The sequence below is a fragment of the Camponotus vicinus genome, unplaced genomic scaffold (genome assembly GCF_025532165.1).
Source record: "Camponotus vicinus isolate PSW18456_S1 unplaced genomic scaffold, iyCamVici1.0 SCAF_4, whole genome shotgun sequence".
In the NCBI taxonomy this organism is placed as follows: domain Eukaryota; kingdom Metazoa; phylum Arthropoda; class Insecta; order Hymenoptera; family Formicidae; genus Camponotus; species Camponotus vicinus.
In genome coordinates, this window is record NW_028141976.1 from 17,166,641 (window position 1) to 17,192,344 (window position 25,704).

Here is a 25,704-nt window from a genome sequence, read left to right on the forward strand (position 1 = left end):
TCAAAATAATGCATTCTGCGCTGAGCGCAGTGAGTATTAATATCAAAATGCATTCTGCGCTGGGCGCAGTTAACCATAGACAAATGAAATGTATGTGCAATTCCGCTTATCTACTTGCATTCTGCGTTGAGCGCAGTGAAAATCTAAAATGAAAAAATATAGAATGAATCGTGCTAATTACCCATATACAGGGTGACCCATTTTAACTTAGGCAGCCAAATAACTCGAAAAATAAGCAAGATAGAGAAAAATGTTTTAGACAAAAGTTGTATGGTTTCGAGGGGGCCATAAGATGGTATCATTGGTTTGACCTTGAAGAGTCATTTGAAGGTCACGTGAAGGTCACTTCAATTTTTTTAAATGGAATACCCTATATATTTTTATACATTCTTGTAGCTTATTTCGAGAGCTTTCCAAAACACTATAATTAAGTACCTTTCCGTTAAGTACTTTTTGAGTTATGATGCTTGAAATAATTTCTTAATTTTACATAAACCGTAAAATATCTTGTAAAATATTCATTTTTCGATTATCTTACCTTAATACTTTTATGTACAAAATAATGAGAGGAATCAATTGGTGTAAAGAAAACACATAGTTGTTTTTAAGAAAAAATATGGAATTGTTAATTGCAAATTACATATTTTTTCTTCGAAACAACTATGTGTTTTCTTTACACCAATTGATTCCTCTCATTATTTTGTACATAAAACTATTAAGGTAAGGTAATCGAAAAATGAATATTTTACAAGATATTTTACGGTTTATGTAAAATTAAGAAATTATTTCAAGCCTCATAACTCAAAAAGTACTTAACGAAAATGTACTTAATTATAATGTTTTGGAAAGCTCTCGAGATGAGCTACAAGAATGTACAAAAATATATAGGATGTTCCATTTAAAAAAATTGAAGTGACCTTCACGTGACCTTCAAATGACTCTTCAAGGTCAAACCAATGATACCATCTTATGGCCCCCTCGAAACCATACAACTTTTGTCTAAAACATTTTTCTCTATCTTGCTTATTTTTCGAGTTATTTGGCTGCCTAAGTTAAAATGGGTCACCCTGTATACATATGGGTGCATTTATATCTTGCCGTTAGAGTTGAAATTATCAATTCTCTAATGGGTAGATATGATTGCAATCCGTATGTACAGTAGGATGTCTACTATCCAGTAGGATTCGGTTTCCGTCTCTCCAATTTTTTTCGTTTTTTTCAATTATATTTTTTATGTAATTTTACCACGAAATATTTATTTCTCTAAAAACAAATTAATTTGTTTTTAGATAAATAAACATTTGTGGTAAGATGTTGTAAAATTGTCGAAAATACTACAATTTTCGTATTATATGTCATCTTACTATAAAAAATACAATTTTTTCATTGCGCATTTTTTGGAAGTAATTTTTATGAGATTTTTATGATTAAAATGACACCAAACACAATATGAATCGGATAATTTTAATTACATAAATAATTAATATTTTGATTATTGATTAATTAAAAATCATCCGATTTATGTCGTGTTTGATGTCATTGTAATCAGAAAATTCTCATTAATCCATTAAAATTATTTTCAAACCGATAAAATGCGAAATAAAAGTTTCAATTTTTATTTTCTAAAATGTTTATATTATAGATAAGATAAGATCTTCGCGAGACTGGTGAGTCGTCGAAAGAGAGGGAGAGACCAAGTAAGGAGTAAGCGAGATGAATAACATGAAAGAGTTACGAAGTCTCGTTCGCGAGCCTTCCTTTATCTCCAGTCTTTCGTATCATATTTCATCTTTCCGCAGAAAATACAATTTTTACATTTCGCATGTTATTGATCCGAAAATAATTGTAATGGAGTAATGAGATTTTTACGATTAAAATGACACCAAACACGACATAAATCGGATTATTTTTAATTACATAAATAATAAAAATATTCATGTAATTAAAAATTATCCGATTCATATTGTGTTTGGTATCATTTTAATCACAAAAGTCTCATTAAAATTATTTTCCAACTTGCGATAAAATGCGCAATAAAAAAATTGATTTTTTATAACAAGATGACATATAATACGAAAATTGTAGTATTATATAAGATATATAATTCTTATTAATTACATATATATTATATTATTATATATATAATATAAGATATATAATATTATATTTATTATAAGCTTCGATGCTCGAAAATATAAGTTTTTCTTGGTTTAAAATTTTTAATGTTAATTTATTTACTAACTATATATTATCATCATTATCTCTGTCATTAGGTGCTTTCCATTTACATTAAAACTCAGATAAATATCACTTCTGTTTTTCTTCAACATTCATGTTAAAGAAAGACAAAAGTGAGATTTATCTGAGTTTTGATATAAATGGAAAGCACCTACAGAGAGAAGAATGAGAGGTGTCATGGCCCGCTTTTAGGTGATCCCTGAAAGCGATACGCCCTCTGTGGACCTTAAAAACGTGCACCTAAACTACGAAGCCAAGGTGCACGAATGTTCTCAGAGGGTAACATATAAGGTGCACAATTTCTGGTTCTGTTCCGTGCTATGTGCACAAAATGACGGTAGCACCAGTGCTGTATAGCAAGACGCTTACGTATATTAAATAAATTTTTAATGAATTTTGTATGACTCTCTCTCTCTCTCTCATATATATATATATAGAAATTTATTCATTATATGATTACAACACTTGAAAATAAGATATTTTATTAGGCTATTAATAAATAATTTATATATTTACAGAGAGAAAGTTTGATATTATTTTTAATGTAAAACGCGTACACATTTCTTAAGAATAAAAGTTCTAAATAATAAAGATGTATGTGTGTATATATATATATATATATATATGTGGGTGGGGGTATGTGTGGTATGTACGTATGTATGTACGTATATATGCATAAAAGCGATGCGAGAGTTACGTGAGGAAGCGAGAAGGACGAGTGAAATAAGAGCGAACGAGATAGAAATAGCACGAGCAACGAGGACTCGAGCTCGAGAATCAGATTTTTCTTGCGCGCTATTATTTTCCTCTCGCTCGCATCTATTACTGTCTCGTTCGCTCCTATTACTGTCTCGCTCACTCCTATTACTGTCTCGCTCACTCCTATTATTGTCTCGCTCGTTCTTGTTACTGTTTCGCTCGCTCTCGATTCTTGGGTCCGCTTATCTTTCCGAGCTGTCTATCACGATTGTCAAGTGTGACAGAGAAAGTAAGACCATGAGTAGAGAGCGAGCGAGATGACCTATCATCAAAGAGTTCCGAAGTCTCTTACAATCGGTTTCTTCGCTTCCTTTCCATTCGCAATTCACGAAAATGTAAACATCTTATAAAATAAAAATTGAAACTTTTATTTTTAATTTCATCGGTTTGAAAGTAATTTTAATGAATTAAAGAGATTTTTGCGATTAAAATGATATCAAACACGACGTAAATCGGGTAATTTTTAATTAGTCTGATAATAAAAATTTTATAATTATATTTTATAATTATAATATATTTAATTAAATTTATGCGATTTATATCGTGTTTGATATTATTTTAATCTTAAAATTCTCATTATTCAATTAAAATTACTTTCAAATGAATAAAAAATGCATTTAATTTTTTGACATATATTCGTGAATATTATAAATGAAGTCTCATGTAAGAAACTTCGGAATCTGCGACATCGGGAATTTTTTCATTATTTATAATAATACACGACTTTAAATTGCCATAAAATAAAAACTAAAGCTTTGATATTTTATTTGATCTTTTTGATTAAAAGGGATTAATGAAATTTTTAAAATTGAAAATTATTCTAATAAAATATTGGGTTTAATGTGATTTCAATCGTAAAAATCAATGTGTACATGTATATAATAAAACTCTTAATTTCTCATAATTATAATTTTATTTTAATAAATTAATAGTGTCTAATTTAAACTATAATTTTGAAAATAAGACTACATTGTATAAAATGTTGCATTGTACTTTACTTAATTTATCTTACTGAACATAACTTTAGAATTAATTTGATTTTTACGATTGAAATCACATTAAACTCAATATTTTATTAGAATAATTTTCAATTTCAAAAATTTCATTAATCCCTTTTAATCAAAAAGATCAAATAAAATATCAAAGCTTTAGTTTTTATTTTATGGCAATTTAAAGTCGTATATTATTATAAATAATGAAAAAATTCCCAATGTCGCAGATTCCGAAGTTTTTTACACGAGACTTCATTTATAATATTCACGAATATATGTCAAAAAATTAAATGCATTTTTTATTCATTTGAAAGTAATTGTAATGGAATAATGAGAATTTTGAGATTAAAATAATATCAAACACGATATAAATCGCATAAATTTAGTTAAATATAATTATAAAATTTTTATTATCAGACTAATTAAAAATTACCCGATTTACGTCGTGTTTGATATCATTTTAATCGCAAAAATCTCTTTAATTCATTAAAATTACTTTCAAACCGATGAAATTAAAAATAAAAGTTTCAATTTTTATTTTATAAGATGTTTACATTTTCGTGAATTGCGAATGGATAGAGGAAGCGAAGAAACCGATTGTAAGAGACTTCGGAACTCTTTGATGATAGGTCATCTCGCTCGCTCTCTACTCATGGTCTTGCTTTCTCTGTCACACTTGGCAGTCGTGATAGATAGCCCGGAATGATAAGCGGACCCAAGAATCGAGAGCGAGCGAAACAGCAACAAGAACGAGCGAGACAATAATAGGAGCGAGCGAGACAGTAATAGGAGCGAGCGAGAGGAAAATAATAGCGCGCAAGAAAAATCCGATTCTCGAGCTCGAGTCCTCGTTGCTCGTACTATTTCTATCTTGCTCGCTCCTATTACTATCTCGCTCGCTCCTATTACTATCTCGCTCGCTTCTGTTATTGTTTCACTCGCTCTTACGTACTCATATACTGTCATGTTCATCTCGTTATCAAGCCTGCCGCTGGCAAGCGGCCGATGGCAAATTGTGACAAATAAATAAGTTAATCATTTTAAGATATATTTATAAGGGTATGCGAGTAATTTTAATGGAATAATGAAAATTTTGCGATTAAAATAACATCAAACACGGTATCAATCGGATAAATGTATTTAAATATATATAATCAAAATGTTTATTATCAGACTAATTAAAAATTATCCGATTTACGTCGTGTTTGATATCATTTTAATCGCAAAAATCTCAATAATTCATTAAAATTACTTTCATATCGATAAAATAAAAAATAAAAGTTTCAGTTTTTACTTTATAATCTCGTAAATTGCGAATGGATAGAGGAAGTGAAGAAGCCGATTGTAAGAGACTTCGGAATTCTTTGATGATAGGTCATCTCGCTCGCTCTCGACTCGCGGTTTCGCTGTCGCTCTCGCACTTGACAGGTCGTAAAGATAAGCGGACTCGGCTTCCTCGCGAATGTAAACATCTTATAAAATAAAAACTGAAGCTCCTAATTTTTATTTTATCCATTTGAAAGTAATTTTAATGAATTATTGAGATTTTTGCGATTAAAATGATATCAAACACGACGTAAATCGGATAATTTTTAATTGGTCTGATAATAAAAATTTTGATTATATATTTAACTACGTTTATCCAATTGATACCATGTTTGTTATTTTAATCGCAAAATTTTCATTATTCCATTAAAATTACTTCTATACCCTTATAAATATATCTTAAAATAATTAACTTATTTATTTGTCATAATTTGTCATCGGCCGCTTGCCAGCGGCAGATTTGATAACGAGATGAGCATGACAGTATATGAGTACGTAAGAGCGAGTGAAACAATAACAGAAGCGAGCGAGATAGTAATAGGAGCGAGCGAGAGAGAAATAGTATGCCAGGCTGCAAGAAAGACTCTATTTCCAAGTCTTCGTTGCTCGTGCTATTGCTATCTCGTTCGCTCTTATTGCCATTTCGCTCTCTCTTATTACCTTCTCGCTTGCTCACATAACTCGTATACGCTATACACGCACACACACACACACACACACACACACACACACACACACACACATATATGTATATAAAACTTTGCTCACTTGAAATATCAACGCTATTTTTACAGATATGAAAAAATTGTAATTACGAAAATTGTACGATTAAAAGGACCATGATATGCTAGTAATATTGTTTTCGTAAGTGGAAGCGTTTTAGAAATTTCAAGATTATCTTCATATTTTTTAATGGAACCATCCTAATTTTTTTATATAAATCGATTCTTCGCAATATTCCATGTAAAAAGTTATAAAGATAGTATAGTCAAAAATTGAACAGTTAACGAGATATTTGATTCTTTAAGTTGACATAATTTTATATAAATTATAAAATATCTGATAAAATGTTCATTTTTCGATTATTTTACTTTAATAATTTTATGCATAGAATAGTAAGAGGAATCAGTTAATGTAAAAAAAACATATAATTGTTCTTAAGAAAAAATATGTCGCTGCTCATTGCAAATTCATATATCAAAAAAAAAATTATATATATATATATATATATATAGAGAGAGAGAGAGAGAGAGAGAGAGAGTGTGAGAGGATCGCAAATTCGTCATTTCTCATTTATATTAAAATTTATTTGATATTGTAAGCACCTTGCTATACAGCACTGGTGCTACCGACATTTTGTGCACATAGCACGGAATAGAACCAAAAATTGTGCACCTTATATGTTACCCTCTGAGAACATTCGTGCACCTTGGCTTCGTAGTTTAGGTGCACGTTTTTAAGGTCCACAGAGAGCGTATCGCTTTCAGGGATCACCTAAAAGCGGGCCATGACACCTCTCATTCTTCTCTCTGGCACCTATTATTATAAAAGAACTGTATGTAACGACTTACCATATGATCACTGGTAAGTCGTTGCATATAGTTCTTATTCCTACCGCATTCTCTTATGTCGCCACCGTCAACTCAGAGTTTCACGGTAAGTACTCCGGAGCCTTAAGAGGATGCCGGAGTCGCAGCCGAACTCCGACGGGTAGGCGCCCTCATTTTAACATAACTAAAAGTGTCGGTACATTACCAACACTTATAGTTATGTTACCGACAGTATTTTCTAGAATAAAAAGACATGCATATTTTAGAAAGAGCAATGTGAAAGCTTTTCTTTACATTGTGTTTATTGGAACAAAAAATATGTTGCATTTTCACTGCTCTATCGTCTCGCACAAGCAACGATTTTAGAGCATAGATCTATCTTTATTGCGTACATATTTAAACATAATTCTAATATCATTGCTCTCATTTAGCTATGTTTCTTTATATATATAATAAAAATATATTGTGAAAATATTTATAAATATTATATACTTATAAATTTTATGAATACGATATTACATCAAACAATTTGCATAAAACATTTTATATTGTTAGCTTTTGATTATATCGATTTAACAAATGTCATGCATAAATTGTAATTTGTAGAAAGTTATATGCAAATATCCTTCTTATTGTATATACAGAGTGTCGCAGAGTACTATACATGTATAAGCGCTTGTGAGGAGCGCAGTAAATTGAAGAAAAAAGTCCCATAGCATTTTACGATTTTCGCAATAATAGAAATTATAAAATAAATAAATTATATAATAATATTAAATAAAATCGAACGAATGTGTATCTACGTGTGTGTGTGTGTGTGTGTGTGAGAGAGAGAGAGAGAGAGAGAGAGAAACGCTCGACCGTTCGAGCTATTGCATGGTCCAGCGTGTTAGGCTTTTCGTGCGTCGGCACGTGACAAGGGGAAGAACAGCGGGACATGCCGTTGTCATTCGTTACGTCATCGCCACGCCGCGCTGTTCCTCCCCTTGCCGCGCGCCGACAAAATGCCTAACACACTGGATAATGCGATAGCTCGAACGGCCGAGCGCTTCTCTCTCTCTCTCTCACACACACACACACACACACACACACACACACACACACACACACACACACACACACACACACACACACACACACACACACACACACACACACATATATACACACACACACGTAGATACACATTCGTTCGATTTTATTTAATATTATTATATAATTTATTTATTTTATAATTTCTATTATTGTGAAAATCGTAAAATGCCATGGGACTTGTTTCTTCAATTTACTGCGCTCCTCACAAGCGCTTATATATGTATAGTACTCTGCGACATTCTGTATATACAATAAAAAAGATATTTGCATATAACTTTCTGCAAATTACAATTTATGCACGACGTTTGTTAAATCGATATAATCAAAAGCTAACAATATAAAATGTTTTATGCAAATTGGTGTAATGTCGTAAAATTGATAAATAATATAAATATTTTCATAATACATTCTTTGTTTCAAAAGCATCGAAATGATAGATTTATATCGATAATATAATAGGTTTCATCGTCCATTTCCAGACGCAACCATAATATATATTTTTTTCGTCTCTCCGATATATGCAAATGAGATATTTGTACTGAGGCGTCTTTTTCTAACGATATTCATTAGAATATTGTGATCAGATATGATAAATGTAAGATATATGAATAATTTATCACTTTGGAAAAGGCAATTTACTTTCTGCTATAATTTAAAAAAAATGTTGCTTTGTACATTTCACATTATTGAAATATTTTTCTTTACAAGGATTTCCTTCTAAGACTATAGTTTATAGTAGTGTAGGGAAAGCCGCAGCATAAATTTCATAGCATATGCTATCAAGTTGAAACATTTCAAATATTATATTATTTGTAGGCAACGGCAATAAAAGTAATTTTTTTTAGGCACCAATAGACCACACAGCCGGGTAAGCTATCGTACATTCGAAGCTTGGTGTTATCAAAAAAATCGCCAGCGATCAGTATAATTTGCTCAATAATTTGTTAGCTTTTGTCGCTATATGACATGCTACAATTATATAAGAATTATCGCAATATAATATAGCACACTTTCAAAATAAGAATTCTCTTATAACGTGTAAAAATCGGTTCAATGATTCATTTTATCTGGATTTTTATTCTTATCAAATATGCCTTTTAGTTGAGGCAGTGTCTTTATGATCTCTGAATTAAATTTCGTTTAAATTTCGCTTCCAGAATGCACAGGCAAATCGTATCTGATGTAAAACATTTTTGAAAGTAACCAGCACACAAATTAAGATCGCTTTTCGAATTTTTTTTGAATAACCAACATACAAATTAGATCGCCTCTGGATTTTTTTTTCAATAATCAGCTCACGAATAGATCGCCTCTGAAATAAATATTTTAAATAACCAAAGCGCACATGCAAACCGCATCTGATATGAAATATTTCTAAAAACAACCAGCCTACGAATAAATTGCCTCTGGATTTTTTTGAATAACCGGCACACGAATTAAATCGCCTCTGGATTTTTTTTCAATAACCAGCACACGAATTAAATCGCCTCTGGGTTCTTTTAAACCAGCATACGAATTAGATCGCCTCTGGATTTTTTTTAAATAATCAGCTCACGAATAGATCGCCTCTGAAATAAATATTTTAATAACCAGAGCGCACATGCAAACCGCATCTGGTATGAAATATTTCTAAAAACAACCAGCACACGAATTAAATCGCCTCTGGATTTTTTTTCAATAACCAGCACACGAATTAAATCGCCTCTGGGTTCTTTTAAACCAGCATACGTATTAGATCGCCTCTGGATTTTTTTTTAATAATCAGCTCACGAATAGATCGCCTCTGAAATAAATATTTTAATAACCAGAGCACACATGCAAACCGCATCTGGTAAAATATATAATCTGTACGTGTGTGTGTATACACACACACACACACACACGTATATATATATATATATATATATATATATATATATATATGTGTGTGTGTGTGTGTGTGTGTGTGTGTGTGTGTGTGTGTGTGTGCGCGTGCGTGCGTGCGTGCGTGTGTGTGCGTGCGTGTGTGTGGGTGGGTGGATGTGAGTGTGGATGTGTGTATGTATGGACGTATGTATGTATAAAAGTGACGCGAGAGTTACATGAGGAAGCGAGGTAATAAGAACGAGCGAAATAACAACAAAAGCGAACGAGATAGAAATAGCAACAAGGATTCGAGCTCGAGAATCGGATCTTTCTTTCACACTATTATTTTCCTCTCGCTCGCATCTATTACTGTCTCGCTCGCTCCTATTATTGTCTCGCTCGCATCTATTACTGTCTCACTCGCTCTCGATTCTTGGGTCCGCTTATCTTTTCGAACTGTCTATCACGATTGTCAAGTGTGACGGAGAAAACAAGACCATGAGTAGAGAGCGAGCGAGATGACCTATCATCAAAGAGTTCCGAAGTCTTACAATCGGTTTCTTCGCTTCCTCTATCCATTCCGAATTCATGAAAATGTAAACATCTTATAAAATAAAAATTGAAACTTTTATTTTTAATTTCATCGGTTTGAAAATAATTTTAATGAATTAATGAGATTTTTGCGATTTTTGCGAAATGATATTAAACACGACGTAAATCGGATAATTTTTAATTAGTCTGATAATACAAGTTTTATAATTATATATTTAACTAAATTTATGCGATTTATATCGTGTTTGATATTATTTTAATCGCAACATTCTCATTATTCTTTTAAAATTACTTTCAAATGAATAAAAAATGCATTTTATTTTCTAACATGTATTCGTGAATATTATAAATAAAGTCTCATGTAAGAGACTTCGCAATGTTCAACATCGGAAACTTTTTCGTTATTTATAATAATTTACGACTTTAAATTGCCATAAAGTAAAAACTAAAACTTTTATATTTTATTTGATCTTTTTTGATAAAAAGGGATTAATGAAATTTTTCCGTTTAAAATGACATCGAATACAATATAATTCGGATAACTTTTACTTATTGTTATATAAGTAAAAGAATGTATCTATTTGAAAATTATTCGAATAAAATGTTGGGTTGTTTAATGTGATTTTAGTCGTAAAAACCATATTAATTCTAAAATATGTTCAGTAAGATAAATTAAGTAATGTAAAAATTTTAGTTTCTAATACATTTTCAATGTTATCAATTGTGATGTTCACATGACATCTTCTGGTACATTTAAATATGTGAAATAAATAAATAAATAATTTTAATATGTATAATAAATTAAGATAATTTGTTTCACTGCACAATATATAGATCATTTAATATTAATTATATCGACCATATTTAGACCAGGAGACGTCATGTGAACACCACAATTAATAACATTGAAAATGTATTTGAAACTAAAATTTTTACATTACTTAATTTATCTTACTGAATATAATTTTAGAATTAATATGATTTTTACGACTAAAATCACATTAAACAACCCAACATTTTATTCGAATAATTTTCAATTAGATACATTCTTTTACTTATATAACAATAAGTAAAAGTTATCCGAAATATATTATGTTCGATGTCATTTTAAACGCAAAAATTTCATTAATCCCTTTTTATCAAAAAAGATCAAATAAAGTATAAAAGTTTTAGTTTTTATTTTATAGCAATTTAAAGTCGTAAATTATTATATTATAAATTATTATAAATTATCATAAATAACGAAAAAGTTTTCGATGTCGAACATTGCGAAGTCTCTTACATGAGACTTTATTTATAATATTCACGAATATATGTCAGAAAATGAAATGCATTTTTTATTCATTTGAAAGTAATTTTAATAGAATAATGAGAATGTTACGATTAAAATATCAAACACAATATAAGTGGCATAAATTAAAATATCAAACACAATATAAGTGGCATAAATTTAGTTAAATTTATAATTATAAAACTTGTATTATCAGACTAATTAAAAATTACCCGATTTACGTCGTGTTTGATATCATTTTATTCGCAAAAATCTCATTAATTCATTGAAATTATTTTCAAACCGATGAAATTAAAAATAAAAGTTTCAATTTTTATTTTATAAGATGTTTACATTTTCGTGAATTGCAAATGGATAGAAGAAGCGAAGAAACCGATTGTAAGAGACTTCGGAACTCTTTGATGATAGGTCATCTCGCTCGCTCTTTACTTATAGTCTTGCTTTCTCCGTCACACTTGACAATCGTGATAGACAGCTCGAAAAGATAAGCGGACCCAAGAATCGAGAGCGAGTGAGACAGTAATAGATGCAAGCGAGATAATAATAGGAGCGAGCGAAACAGTAATAGATGCGAGCGAGACAATAATAGGAGCGAGCGAGACAGTAATAGATGTGAGCGAGAGGAAAATAATAGTGTGAAAGAAAGATCAGATTCTCGAGTTCGAGTCCTCGTTGCTCGTGTTATTTCTCGTTCGCTCTTATTGTTATTTTGATCGTTCTTATTATCTTCTCGCTTCTTCACGTAATTCTCGCATCACTTTTGTACATACATACGTCTATACATACACACACTCACACACACCCACACACACCCACACCCACCCACCCACACACACACACACACACACACACCCACACACATATATATATATATATATATATATATATATATATATATATTGTGTATATGTATAACTTACACAGAATATTTTCTACGTAACTCGTTGTAACGCTGTTTTCCCGCAGCTTGTTACGCGTACGATTGTTACGCCGCTGCGTGACAGCGAGTATCTATGACGCGGAATTCGAGAAAGAAAACAAGAATGTAATGCTTTAATGTGCGCGTACATGTATACTGAAGTATACTATTACACGCAAGATGAAAGAGAATGATGGTACGAGATTGACTCTCCTTGTCACACAAACCGACTATAGCGCCGTCTGTCGCGATAGCGAGCAACTAATCTACTGCTCTGTTTAACTCTTGTATCGCAGTCTCACACTCAACAATATGCATGAAAATTTTGCGTACCGAAATTATTTTTACTACGATTCTAAACTCATTTCTAAAAGTTTATTTATATTCCTTCATGCAATCTCTAACAGGAAGCTATGTTATTTTGTACATATAAACTGCAACATTTTTATATTAAGCAAGTTTTGTTACGGGTTGACGTCAGAAGCTGATAAAAAAACTGTAATTTTTCAATTTTTTTTGTTTTTGACATAAAACTAGTAGGTTCCTGCTTTGTTTTTATATATACTTTAATCGTGGAGAAGGAATTATAATTCTGTGCAATCAATAAAAAAATTTCGGTATGGAAAAAAATAATCGTTCTGTCGGTAATCCGGCATCCTCTTAACGGGCATATTGTCCTGATGTGCCGTCTGAGAAAGTGGACGTGAACTATGTTCGTTACGCTCGGTAACGGTATATGGTTCGTATCCGTGCTATGGTTCATGTCCGAACTAGATAAGGCGGACTGACAATGAGTCAGACAAGAATCGATAATGAATCGCCCTGGCTTTGTCTCACTAACTGTGCGGCGATAGGCACGAGGCGAGCTAACGGCGATTTATATCGCAAAACTCATGTCTTTCACCCCTGTCGGTTTTTTTAATTATTGGTAAATATATATTTTTCAAATAATTAATAGAAAATATACATGTGAATAGGAATAATATCTTACTTTGATGCATTTGTCCGTAATGTTAAAATCTATCGTATTTATATATTTGTGCATTATAATTTAAAATAAAATTTAGTATGTCGGGAATTAAAAGTATTTTGAATTATATTATAATTTAATATAAGTAATGTATGATTAACCATATTTATTTACAATATGTAATTTAAATATTTAGATATTTCGATAATTTCGATATTTCAATTTATTATAATCTATATATCTGTATTTATTATAATCTATATATCTATTTGTTTCTATTAATGAATTAATAAATGTACATACATACATATTGTAATGTCAGACACATATGTGTCTTTATTAATATAAATACACATATGTACATATTAATAACAGATATAATAAACAGATTGAAATAATCTATATAAAATTAAATATTGCAAAAATAAATACCGTTAATCATATATCATTCATATTTAATTATAATATAATGCAAAATACTTTTAATTCTCAAAATGCTATAATTCTCAAAATGCATAAATATCTAAATACTATATATTTGAACGTTGCACACAAATCAAAATAAGATATCATTCGTATCGACATGAACATTTTCTAATTAATTATTTGAGAATATATAAAATAAAATATTAATTCATAAAAAATAAAATATATAAAATATCAATAGTAAAAGAATTCATTAAACTGATTTAAACTGATTTATAAAACTGAATTTAATATATTTAACAATAATGCGAAAACTTATGACTGTAGATTTATCACGAATGGAATATATTAATTAGAAATATAAATTATGATAATAGTAATTTTTTATCCGCGAAACATTTGGAGATAGTTAATAAAATTACGTTCTGTTTAACATTTTTTTATTTTTACAAATTAGAGTACACTTATTTCTCCACTAATCTGGATGCGAATTAATGAAATATTTTTATTCAATGCAAGCTTTATAATTATTTCTGAATTTCCAAATGTCATAATTTCGCGGCTTTTTAGTACTATGAAACAAATAAAGCGCGACAATACGCCGAGAATAATCAGTCAGCGTAGCGAGCTTTACGAGTGACGTTCGGTTCTGCGGTGCTTACAGTATATTACAATATACAGGGTGTCCGATTCGTGAGGGACCAAACGTAAAGTGATGATAGATTGGGTCAAACTAAGAAGAAAAGTCCTCTACCATTTTGCAAAATTCGCAATAATTAGTAAGTAATAAGCAAAAATGTCACATGAAGGTTTAATTTTTTAAATGGAACCTCCTATTTTTTATTATGTATTCTTATAGCTTATCTCGAGAGCTTTCCAAAACACTATAATAAAGTATTTCTTCATTGAGTACTTTTCGAGTTATGGGGCTTGAAATAATTTCTTAATTTTACATAAACCATAAAATATCTAGTAAAATATTCATTTTTCGATTATCTTACCTTAATACTTTTATATGCAAAATAATGAGAGGAATCAATTGGTGTAAAAAAAAACATAGTTGTTTTTAAGAAAAAATATGTAATTGTTAATTACAAATTACATATTTTTTTTTAAAAACAACTGTTTTTTCTTTACACCAATTGATTCCTCTCATTGTGTTGTATATAAAAGTATTAAGGTAAGATAATCGAAAAATGAATATTTTACTAAATATTTTATGGTTTATGTAAAATTAAGAAATTATTTCAAGCCTCATAACTCGAAAAGTACTCAATGAAGAAATACTTTATTATAATGTTTTGGAAAGCTCTCGAGATAAGCTATAAGAATACATAATAAAAAATAGGGGGTTCCATTTAAAAAATTAAAGGTAACCTTCATGTGACATTTTTGCTTATTACTTAATAATTATTGCGAATTTTGCAAAATGGTAAAGGACTTTTCTTCTTAGTTTGACCCAATCTATCATCACTTTTCGTTTGGTCCCTCACGAATCGGACACCCTGTATACACGGCTCTCTTTTTCAAAGTTATATTCTTTTTAGCGATCTGTAAAATCTGTGTGTTTTGCAACACGTGTTGCCGTTTCGTTTATCTGACATCTGATCCGGCATCCGATTACCCGTCAATATTTTCGCGTATACGCGTATATGTATATTTCTATCGTGTCGGTTCTGTGTTTGTTTTTTTCACGTGTTGTATTTCTTCTTTTTAAGTTTTTTTCATTTTTTTACTTCATTTCTAAATTTTTTTTTCGCATCGCATTTTAATAAACAATGTCGAGTCAGTGCCCTGGAAATAGTTATTATGGTAGGTGTGTGTACAAAGAGTGCAAGAATGGAAAATCGCATGGAAAACGACTATTCAGATTTCCAAAGCAGGAAGATGTAAGATGCAATATGTGGATACACAATACAGGTAGGTCTCTGTGCAATAATTATGTCATTATTTTATATATTGACATGCTAGCAATGGAAAATCCGAGTATGTGTTACGTATACAGGGTGTCTCATGTAAAGTGTCCCACCGAAAGTATATCTCGTACAAGTACAAACTGGACTAAAAAGTCTTATATGATTTTGCAAGCAATTACAGCAACGAGAAGATAAGAATCGGGCGGCGTACAGCCAAACTTTATTATTGTGCTTTATTATTCGCCGCTGGCACGCCTAGCGCGTACATCCCACGATTTAGCCACACGAATGAGACGTGCTCATCAGCTCTTCTTTAATTAATTTCTTTCTTTAATAAATCTTGAAATTTTACGATGTTGTTTGCAAAATAGTATAGGACTTTTTAGTTTAATTTAACGAGATCTACTTGTATTTTCGGTAGGACACCTCAGATATGCTGTAGAAATATGTGAAGTATATAATATAAGTTTATAAATTTTATATATAAATTTAATATTTAATAATTATATATAATTATATTTACAGATTTATACTTCCTCTCTTTCTTTTGTTTAATTTTTTATTAATTTATTTAAATATTAATGATAAATTTTATTAAATTAATTAATAAGAATCCATTAATATATAAATATTTAAATTAATTTAAATTATTAATTTAATATATAATAATTTACGATAAATAAATTTATTAATATATTTTATTTATTAATATATTTATAAAAATTATTTAATAATTATATTTGTAATATTAATGTAAAAAATGTAAATTTTTATTTTTTAATTTATTTTTTATCCATTTATGTATTTTTTTTAAGTAAGCAAAATTTTAAATCTCAAAAAAACTCGGTGGCGACGACGGCGACGGTCCCGACGGCTATGGTGGCGACGACGGTGACGGCCCCGACGGCCACGGTGGCCACGGTAGCGACGACGGCGACGGCCCCGACGACCACGATGGCCTCGGTGGGGCCGACGGTCTCGACGGCCATAGTGGCGGCGACGGCACCGACGGTCCCGACGGCCACGGCAGCTTCGGTGGCGACGACGGCGACGACTCCGACGGCCCCGACGGTGTTGACAACCGAGCCAATTATATTAACTGTAAGTAAAAAATTAATAAATTTTATATTATAACTAATATTCATATTATAATTAACATTTTGATGGCCGCATATATCTCATGTTATCCGTGTGCGACTGACAGTGTTAATAAAAGGAATCGCGGAATGTTTTGCTTTATCTTGCCTGATTTTTTGTCTCACTTTCATATATATTTAAGAAAGCATATTTTTATCTGTCATGTATATGTCATATTTAACGTCTTGCACGCGGATATTTCAGAATTCGCCTTAGAGTTAATATAATAATTTATCATATTAATATTATATTACGGTAATATAATATTGATTATACACATATATTTATTTTTTTAAATATAATATTTATTACATAATATATTTATTTTTTTGTTGCAAACAGAACAGTTGCAAACTGTAATTAGCAATATTTTTGTCCAAAGAGGAAGATGGAGGGATAGAAGGGGATGGAGAGATAGAGGAAGAGGAAGAGGAAGAGGTAGAGGTAGAGGTAGAGGAAGAGGTAGAGGCCGGGGTAGAGATGCAGGCGAAGGCAAAAGTGATGACATAAAGATATTTTATTATGAGAAATAAAAAACATGTACACAATAAAACACGTCTCCTAAATACAATTTTTGAGTAAAATATATAAAATTTTAAATATATATGTGAAACATTTTTTTCCGATATTTTCTATCCTTTTTCCGATATTTCTTATCCTTTTCGAAATATCAATAAGTTAAAAACGAGACGGGGAAGACAAATCGCTATTAGCTCGCCGCGTGGTTTACTCATGCGTTGGTGAGACAAAGCCAGAGCGATTGATTGTCCGTCTTTGACTGACTCTGTCCATCTTATCTAGTTCGGATATGAACCATAGTATGGACACGAACCATGTATTGTTACCGAGCGTAACGTACATAGTTCACGTCCACTTTCTCAGACGGCGCGTCAAGCGTCGAGAAATTTGCTTCTGGAGGCCAGTGGCCGCTGGCATTCGTTTGGGAATCATTTGGGCAAGTTTAGGAAAGCATTTTCATAGTTTGGGAAATAATAGTTTATTTATAATTAATAAAAATAAGTTCGGCGTAAAGTTAGCAGAAATAATTTAAAAAAAAATTTTTTCTTTTTTTAATCAACGTAGAATTATTTGGGAAACACTTCTGTAACGGTCCCATAGTTTGGGAAATAATAATTTCAAAGTAATAAATAAATAAAAATTTCACGATTATATAGTTAGCAGACAAATTTGATATTCTCTATTATCTATTAAACCAATCGCTTGGGAATCGTTTGGGCACATTTAGGAATAGATTCTTATAGTTTAGGAAATAATAGTTTATTTATAATTAATTAAAATAAATTGAGCGTATAGTTAGCAGACATAAATATTTAAAAAAAATTTTTTTTTTTAATTAACGTGAAATTATTTGGGAAATATGTCTGTAATGTTTTTAACGTTTGGGAAATAATTATTTTATCTGAAAATCGGTAAATATGTCGATGAAAGGAGCCCGCCTCGACCTCCGGGAACATAGCCGGGCAACTTCGACTTTAAAATTTTTTTTTTTTTTTTAATCGTTTGTTGGTTAATTTCTTACGACAAGCATGGAGCTGACACACACACACACACACACACACGGGGGGGGGTGCAAGGGGGGCCTTCGGCCCCCCTCCCGCACCCACCCCGTCCCCCTCGCTTCGCGTGAAAAGTTGCAAAATGGAACCTCGCTTCGCGTGGAAAGTTGCACCCTACCGTAGGCACCCCTACCGGCGGGGTGGGTGCAGGAGGGTGCAACTTTCCACGCGAAGTAAGGTTTCACTTTGCAACTTTCCACGCGAAGCGAGGTTCCACTTTGCAACTTTTCACGCGAAGCGAGGGGGACGGAGTGGGTGCGGGAGGGGGGCCGAATGCCCCCCTTGCATCCCCCCGAGTGTGTGTGTGTGTGTGTGTCAGCTCCATGCCCAGTAAGCAAAAAATCATTAACCTAACGTTATTACAATGATATTTTCTAATGTCTAACGTTTTCAAATATGTAGTTTTTAATGTTGTATACAACGTCACTCTGAACAAACTTTGACCCAGATTTCGAAATATCGACAATGTTTCTATAATATGTTTTTGTAACATTCTAATAATACTAAATAAATGCTGATTTAAATTTAATTTGTAACTACATTTTATCATTATATTAACATTAAAAAATATTAATTCTAATATTTATGTGAAAGTGTTAATTACATTTTTCTATAACAATATTAATATTAACAAAATGTTTTCTATGATATATATACATATATATTCTAACATTTATTTAAAATTGTCATTAATATTTTACTTCTATTATAATTAACATTTCATTAACTTTTCATTTTTAGGAAGAAAATGGAAACATCAATATTATTATTATTAATATATTTTATTTCTATTATAAGTAATATATTTCTTCCACTAATTTACAATTCTTGTTGTACACTTTTTATTTTTCAAGAAGAAAATGAAAACGTTACAATTTTAGAAATTTCAAATATAAAAAATTGTTTATATTTGAAACTTCTAAAATTATAACGTTTCTATTTTCTTCTTGGAAAATAAAAAAATGTGAAATTGTAAATTATTGGAAGAAATATATTACTTACAATAGAAATAAAATATATTAATAATAATAATGTTGATGTTTCCATTTCCTTCCTAAAAATGGAAAATATATATATTACGTACTTCATATATTATTGTGTTTATTTATTTTTTATATATAATACAATATATTTATATTATGTGTATGTATATAGGGAGGGAGAAAAATATGAATGATGATAAGAAAATATCTGTAGAAAAACCTGTATTTATTTATTTCTATATATTTATCTATTTTCATATATAAATATAAAATTAAATTATATAAAAATATAAAAAGAAACAAACATCATTTTATGATATCACATAAATATTACACATTTATGTACCTAAGAGTAATGAAAATGAAAACATCTTAAAGAACAGATATTATATTCATTTGAAATATTTTACACCATGACAAAATTGTTGCATATAATGTCGCATATAATATCACAATCAGCAGAGGAGAGAATAAAGTAAAAAAAATTTGGTTTGAAACAATGGAATGACACTTTCTGCGTTTTTTTCAAAAATATATATATGTATAACCCTCTGTTATATACTATATAACATTTCTAATAATATAAAATAAAATTCTCTACTTTCTAAAATTCTAATAAAATAAAATGCTCTACTTTGTATTTAATATCAAAGTTCTACCTTGTTTTTATATATTCAAGTAATCTCAGTATGTATGTACATCTATGTATGTACATACATATATTGGACGAACAATTGTATAAACATTTTTTATTTTTACATGCTGCTATTAGAGTTTTGGTTTCGAAATCACCATCGAGGCAACATTTAAAATTTGCAGAGCTTGCGCTACAGAAATTTGTTCTCCGTTCTGAAATTCTTTATGGTTCAACTTTTCATACTTATAATGTTCACGGACTTGTTCATCTCACTGACGATGTCAAACGTTTTGGTAACTTGGATTCATTTTCTGCTTTCCCTTATGAAAATAACATGTTAATTTTTAGGAAATATTGTAGAAAACCGAGTCAACCTCTTCAACAGTTTTTTAATAGAATGGCAGAAAAACGGATTCATGGTATAGATCGTAATAATCGTGAATTTGATTCCTCCATTCCTCGTGTATCTATATCGCATAATAATGATGGTAGTAATCGTTCTCAGTATCGTAAGATTCAATTCAATGAAATATTGCTAAGTATAGATGAACGTGACAATTGCTGCATCTTACATGACGGATCAATTTGTATCGTCTTTAATATTCTTATGAATAATAATTCTTATCGTTTAGCTGTAAAAAAATTTTTACAGATTGATAATTTTTACGATGTCGGTATGGTGTCTTCGGCTTTTCGAGTATATAAATGTACAGCGTTAAGCAGTGAATCTTTTTATATTCATTTGGACGAAGTTAATGCAAAATGTTATAGAATGCCTTTTTGGAATTGTACATCGATGGACAATGATGGAGAAAATCATTTGGAAACGTTACAATATGTGGTCGCTGTTATTATACATCATGAGAGGATGTAAGATGTATTTTTGTGAATTTTTTGAATTTTAACTTTTTTAGATATTCGAAAATATGCTACTTTCTTCTTTTTTACACATCGTGTTTTATAACACTTTCCTTTTCTTTATTATTTTGGGTCGTCTCTTTTATTTTTACATTCTTTTCAAACATTTACATAAAATATTTGTTAATAGATGTTGTTTTATATACTCGCTATTTTATTGCTTTCGTCTTTCATCTTTTCTGTTTTTCATAAGTAATGTGTATGATGTTTGCACGTTTATTATCAATTTTCTTCTAATAGTCTCGGTGTGGGTTTATGTTCAAATATATCTCATCGACTTGTTAATCATCATCATATTGTTAATATTTCAATATTCCATCCTTTTTTTAATTTTTTTAATTTCAAATTATATTTAATATCAAGAAATAGGTTCAGTATAATTTATAAAGAGAGCGAAAGGAGATGAGTAAACTATAATGATATAGAGGTAAGAATTATTATATAAAGATCATTTATAATATTATATTAAATAATCATTCAAAACCGATAGAAATCGCATGATGATTTGTTTTATATTTTAATTTTCTTTTATATCTCAATTATATATAATTTCAATGCTTTTATTTTCTAATTTTCTATCTTTTATAATAAAAAAAAATTATTAATTGTTTAAAAGTTTTTTATTAGGAAAATTATAAAAACTCATTTTTTGCTTTCTTTTTTCTGTAGTTACATAAATTTTCTATATATTATGTACTATAAGTTAATATGTAATTATATCTTTTTTTTATTATTTTTATATTTATACAGGCAGAAATGTCCGAACGACCAAAGCGAGTTATTTCGAAACCGTCCCGGTATAAGACAACATCCTCGGATGAGGCTCACCCTCCAAAACAAGCAAGGATCGGAAGAAGAATCAGCGCTACAGAAATTCAAGAAGACGTCCAACATATCAAGAGAATTATTGCAGAAGATTCTACTTACCCAGACAGCACACATGTCCAAAAGACATCTAAAAGACAACTTAAAGATGTCTTAAAGTCCTCTAGACGTCTTTAAGACATCTTTTGGCCTTTTTGTGCTGTCTGGGTATTTACATTATAACGATAATAATTCTTTTACACAAGACACTCACACATACATTCAATCACCACAGACGAACATTGAATCACATATAGCGGCCCCTCAATCTGACACGATTTTTTTATCACCCGGTCGAAATCCTACGATTATGCAATCTCAATTAGAAAATGAAACACACACACAATCATACATAAACACGCAACCTTCATACTCATTTTCTCACAACCGCGACATATCACAAACAACACATAATACACTTACACATAATTATAATACATTGCAACCAGAAAACATAAGCTACGCCGATAATCCTTCTACACATTTTCAGGACTATGGAAATTCTGGAACACACACAGTGACTTCGCAAAATTGGTATGTCGGTGGATCGACTGGAGGATCGACGGCACATAGTCATCAACGTAATTTTACGCAAGAAAAGTCGGATATTCGGTAAATTTATACATATTTAGTTATTACTTAATTTAAAAGTTATCTGTTATAATTAATATAACAAAAAAAATATATTGAAAACATTTGATAAATGTTCATATTTCTTTATAGAACTATTAATCTTTAAATGTTATTTAATGTTAACAGAAAACTACAGGAGAGCTTAAATTCCGTACAAGCAGAAATGAAGTAAGAGTCATATTTATTTAGATACCAAATCTCTACTAATATGTTTGATGACATTTTCATTGTATTAATTTATCCTTTTATTTACAGACGAATGAATTCTATTCTGGATAAAATCTGGAAATGCGTTCAAGATCGCCGTCACGCACCACAAAAACCGGCCACCTTCCCAATAGCATCACTTGGAGATATGGATGCTTTTGAGAGAATCGAAGAAGATGAATATTCCAACGCCGTAAGTGGAAATTTTACTTTTTTATATATTTATAGTCCTTCCAATATACAACTACATTAATCTTTGATACGTAGGTAAATTATTTCCGTTACATCGGTGGATTTAACTTGAGAGAAGCAGTAAACTTTTCCTTGAAGGAAAGTTTAAAGGATTCCGTCGCATCATCCTTTACATGGTGGGGCCGTGAAGGACACCGATCGTTATACAATATTCGTCTTATTATGGCGATTTATGGTACGAGATAAATATATTTGTTTACGTATAATTATTACTTCGTGTGTTCTTAACGATAATGCAATTTGTCTTTATTTTTTAGATGGAGTGTGTCAAAACAAGCATTTTGAGAAACCAACACGTTCGGAATTCCAAGTGCAAATGCGGGAAGCCTTGAGAATGGCCAAGGAGAGACATAGGAGCCGATCGCGAAAGAAGACTGTTCCACGCGCCGGCGGCCCAAGGATCGATCGCAATCTGTGGAACGAAGAAGCATCGAACGCATCGAGTACAGATCAAGAACCTACCAACGATTAGACAAAGTATGTATAATAATTTTCATTTAATTTCTTATTTTAATTCTTTTCTAATTTGATTTGTAACGTCATAAATTTTTATGTACATTCAGTGGAACCATACGAGGAGGACTGCGACACGACCCGTGGAACCACGACGAGAAGGACTGCGAGACACGACCAGTGGAACCACAACGAGGAGGATTGCAACGCGATCAGTGGAACCATACGAGAAGGACTGCGACGTGACCTGTGGAACCACGACGAAGAGGACTGCGACGCGACCCAGGGAACCACGATGAGAAGGACTACGACGCGACCCACAGGGAACTACGATGAGCAGGACTACACGCGCGTGTGCGCGCGAGGAGAGCAAACGGCATTTTCTATCTAATACCAAACGGCACTTTTCAGTGCCAAACGGCACTTGTCAGTGCTAAACGGCACTTTTCAGTGCTCTTTTTATTCATCTGAGTTGGATAAACTCGCATTTGTCGCAATAATCAGCACTTTTCAACGCCAAACTTTTAAAATAATCCATTGGCCGTGTATACATATATACACTCACCCGCAAAAAAAGCGGTACACCTAAAATTTGAGAAAATTTCATCAAATTTTAAATGATCATAACTTGGTAAATAATGATGATAAAAATATGTTTAAAAAAACAAAATGAAGGCTGTAATGTCCACTTTAAGAATATTTAAGTGGCAATTATGCTCAGCCATTGTTTTCAAAATGGCGGATAAGGAAGTGAAAGGATGTAAAATTGATTATTAAAGGATCGAGTTTGGGACGGTGCACGGCGTAAATCAGGTAACGCAGCCCAATGAGACCAAATGCTCGTGAAAGTGTGGAGTGTTATCTTTAAAATGTTTTTTTACCGAGCTCGATACGATGATTTTTCGCTGAGTTATTCCGAATTTAATTAAAAACGCTCTTTTTTCTTCTTCAATTTGCAGCTCAGCGAATAATTATCGTATCGAGTTCGGTAAAAAAGCATTGTAAAGGTGATACTCCACACTTTCACATGCATTTCGTCCCATTGGGCTGCGATACCTGATTCACGCCACGCACTGGAGCAAAGCGGGAACCTTTATTTATCGGTTTTGTATGCTTTCATTTATCCGCTATTTTGAAAAAAAATGGTTGCACATAATTTCAATTTAATTTAGGTGTGTGTGTGTGTGTGCTCGTTTGTATACCACAAGGATAAGGACCCCGTGGTTCGTCAGCTCCACAGTATTTAAAGACTCCAAACCCTCCTTGTGGCGTGTGTGTGTGTGTGTGTGTGTGTGCTCGTTTGTATACCACAAGGATAAGGACCCCGTGGTTCGTCAGCTCCACAGTATTTAAAGACTCCAAACCCTCCTTGTGGCGTGTGTGTGTGTGTGTGTGTGCTCGTTTGTATACCACAAGGATAAGGACCCCGTGGTTCGTCAGCTCCACAGTATTTAAAGACTCCAAACCCTCCTTGTGGCGTGTGTGTGTGTGTGTGTGTGCTCGTTTGTATACCACAAGGATAAGGACCCCGTGGTTCGTCAGCTCCACAGTATTTAAAGACTCCAAACCCTCCTTGTGGCGTGTGTGTGTGTGTGTGTGTGTGTGTGTGCTCGTTTGTATACCACAAGGATAAGGACCCCGTGGTTCGTCAGCTCCACAGTATTTAAAGACTCCAAACCCTCCTTGTGGCGTGTGTGTGTGTGTGTGTGTGTGTACGGGCGCACGCATGTGTGTATTAATAGTGGGTATGACCTCCTCGTGCGCGTATTACCTCATTCATACGATCAGGCATACTCTGTATTAGTCTTTTTATTTCATCCTGCGTAATTGCATCCCATGCATTTTGAAGAACTCTTTGAAGTTCTTGCAGTGACTGAGGTGCAGGTACGTGATTTCGTACTTTCTTGCCGAGATTGTCCCACAAATGCTCAATGGGATTTAAATCCGGACTACTTGCTGGCCAAACAAGTCGATTTATGCCAACTTCATCGAGGAAATCAAACACTCTTCTCGCAGTGTGTGGTCGAGCATTGTCTTGCATAAACAAGAAGTTCTCTCCGATAAAGGGTGCATACGGAACAACATACGGAAGGAGTATGTCTTCCACGTATACATCTGCGTTCATGTTCCTGTCAAAAAAGTGCAAATCTGTATGAGCGTCCGC

General features: G+C 31.7%; 3 protein-coding genes and 1 long non-coding RNA gene across 6 annotated transcripts in view; 3 read left to right on the top strand and 1 right to left on the bottom strand.

Moving 5' to 3' along the window:
- Window positions 1-1,028: 1,028 nt before the first annotated feature.
- The window catches only part of LOC145970936 (uncharacterized), a 64,834-nt gene continuing 40,158 nt past the window's right edge, over window positions 1,029-25,704 (bottom strand). The window contains exon 4 of the mRNA XM_083098014.1: window positions 1,029-1,047. The gene's annotated coding sequence lies outside the window, so the exon portion shown is untranslated. The remainder of the gene's footprint in view (window positions 1,048-25,704) is intronic.
- On the top strand, window positions 16,699-17,608 carry LOC145970938 (uncharacterized). Of its 2 annotated transcripts, none has more exons than XR_014438683.1 (2): window positions 16,699-16,980; window positions 17,359-17,608. It is a non-coding gene; the product is annotated as an uncharacterized LOC145970938 (long non-coding RNA). The 2 variants fall into 2 exon arrangements; XR_014438684.1 differs by having other exon boundaries at window positions 17,399-17,608.
- LOC145970713 (uncharacterized) lies at window positions 20,300-22,128 on the top strand. The gene is made up of 2 exons (XM_083097610.1): window positions 20,300-21,083; window positions 21,882-22,128. Exons 1-2 carry the CDS (start codon window positions 20,548-20,550, stop codon window positions 22,111-22,113), a joined length of 768 nt encoding a protein of 255 aa, XP_082953736.1. The 5' UTR covers window positions 20,300-20,547; the 3' UTR covers window positions 22,114-22,128.
- Window positions 22,173-24,035, top strand: LOC145970712 (uncharacterized). 2 transcript variants are annotated; one of them, XM_083097607.1, is made up of 6 exons: window positions 22,173-22,607; window positions 22,755-22,796; window positions 22,884-23,028; window positions 23,103-23,262; window positions 23,345-23,564; window positions 23,651-24,035. In XM_083097607.1, the coding sequence occupies exons 1-5, from the start codon at window positions 22,306-22,308 to the stop codon at window positions 23,557-23,559; spliced, it is 864 nt and encodes a 287-aa protein (XP_082953733.1). In that variant the 5' UTR covers window positions 22,173-22,305; the 3' UTR covers window positions 23,560-23,564; window positions 23,651-24,035. The 2 variants fall into 2 exon arrangements, with proteins under 2 accessions (XP_082953733.1, XP_082953735.1); XM_083097609.1 differs by having other exon boundaries at window positions 23,757-24,035.

What these genes read in the sequence shown, in the direction of transcription:
- LOC145970712 (XM_083097607.1), top strand. Translation starts at nt 22,306, where the DNA reads ATGCAATCTCAATTAGAAAATGAAACACACACACAATCATACATAAAC. An exon ending in CAAGAAAAGTCGGATATTCG is followed by an intron (nt 22,608 to 22,754) that starts GTAAATTTATAC and finishes TAATGTTAACAG; the next exon opens with AAAACTACAGGAGAGCTTAA. An exon ending in TCTTATTATGGCGATTTATG is followed by an intron (nt 23,263 to 23,344) that starts GTACGAGATAAA and finishes TTTATTTTTTAG; the next exon opens with ATGGAGTGTGTCAAAACAAG.
- LOC145970713 (XM_083097610.1), top strand. Translation starts at nt 20,548, where the DNA reads ATGTTAATTTTTAGGAAATATTGTAGAAAACCGAGTCAACCTCTTCAA. An exon ending in ATTATACATCATGAGAGGAT is followed by an intron (nt 21,084 to 21,881) that starts GTAAGATGTATT and finishes ATATTTATACAG; the next exon opens with GCAGAAATGTCCGAACGACC.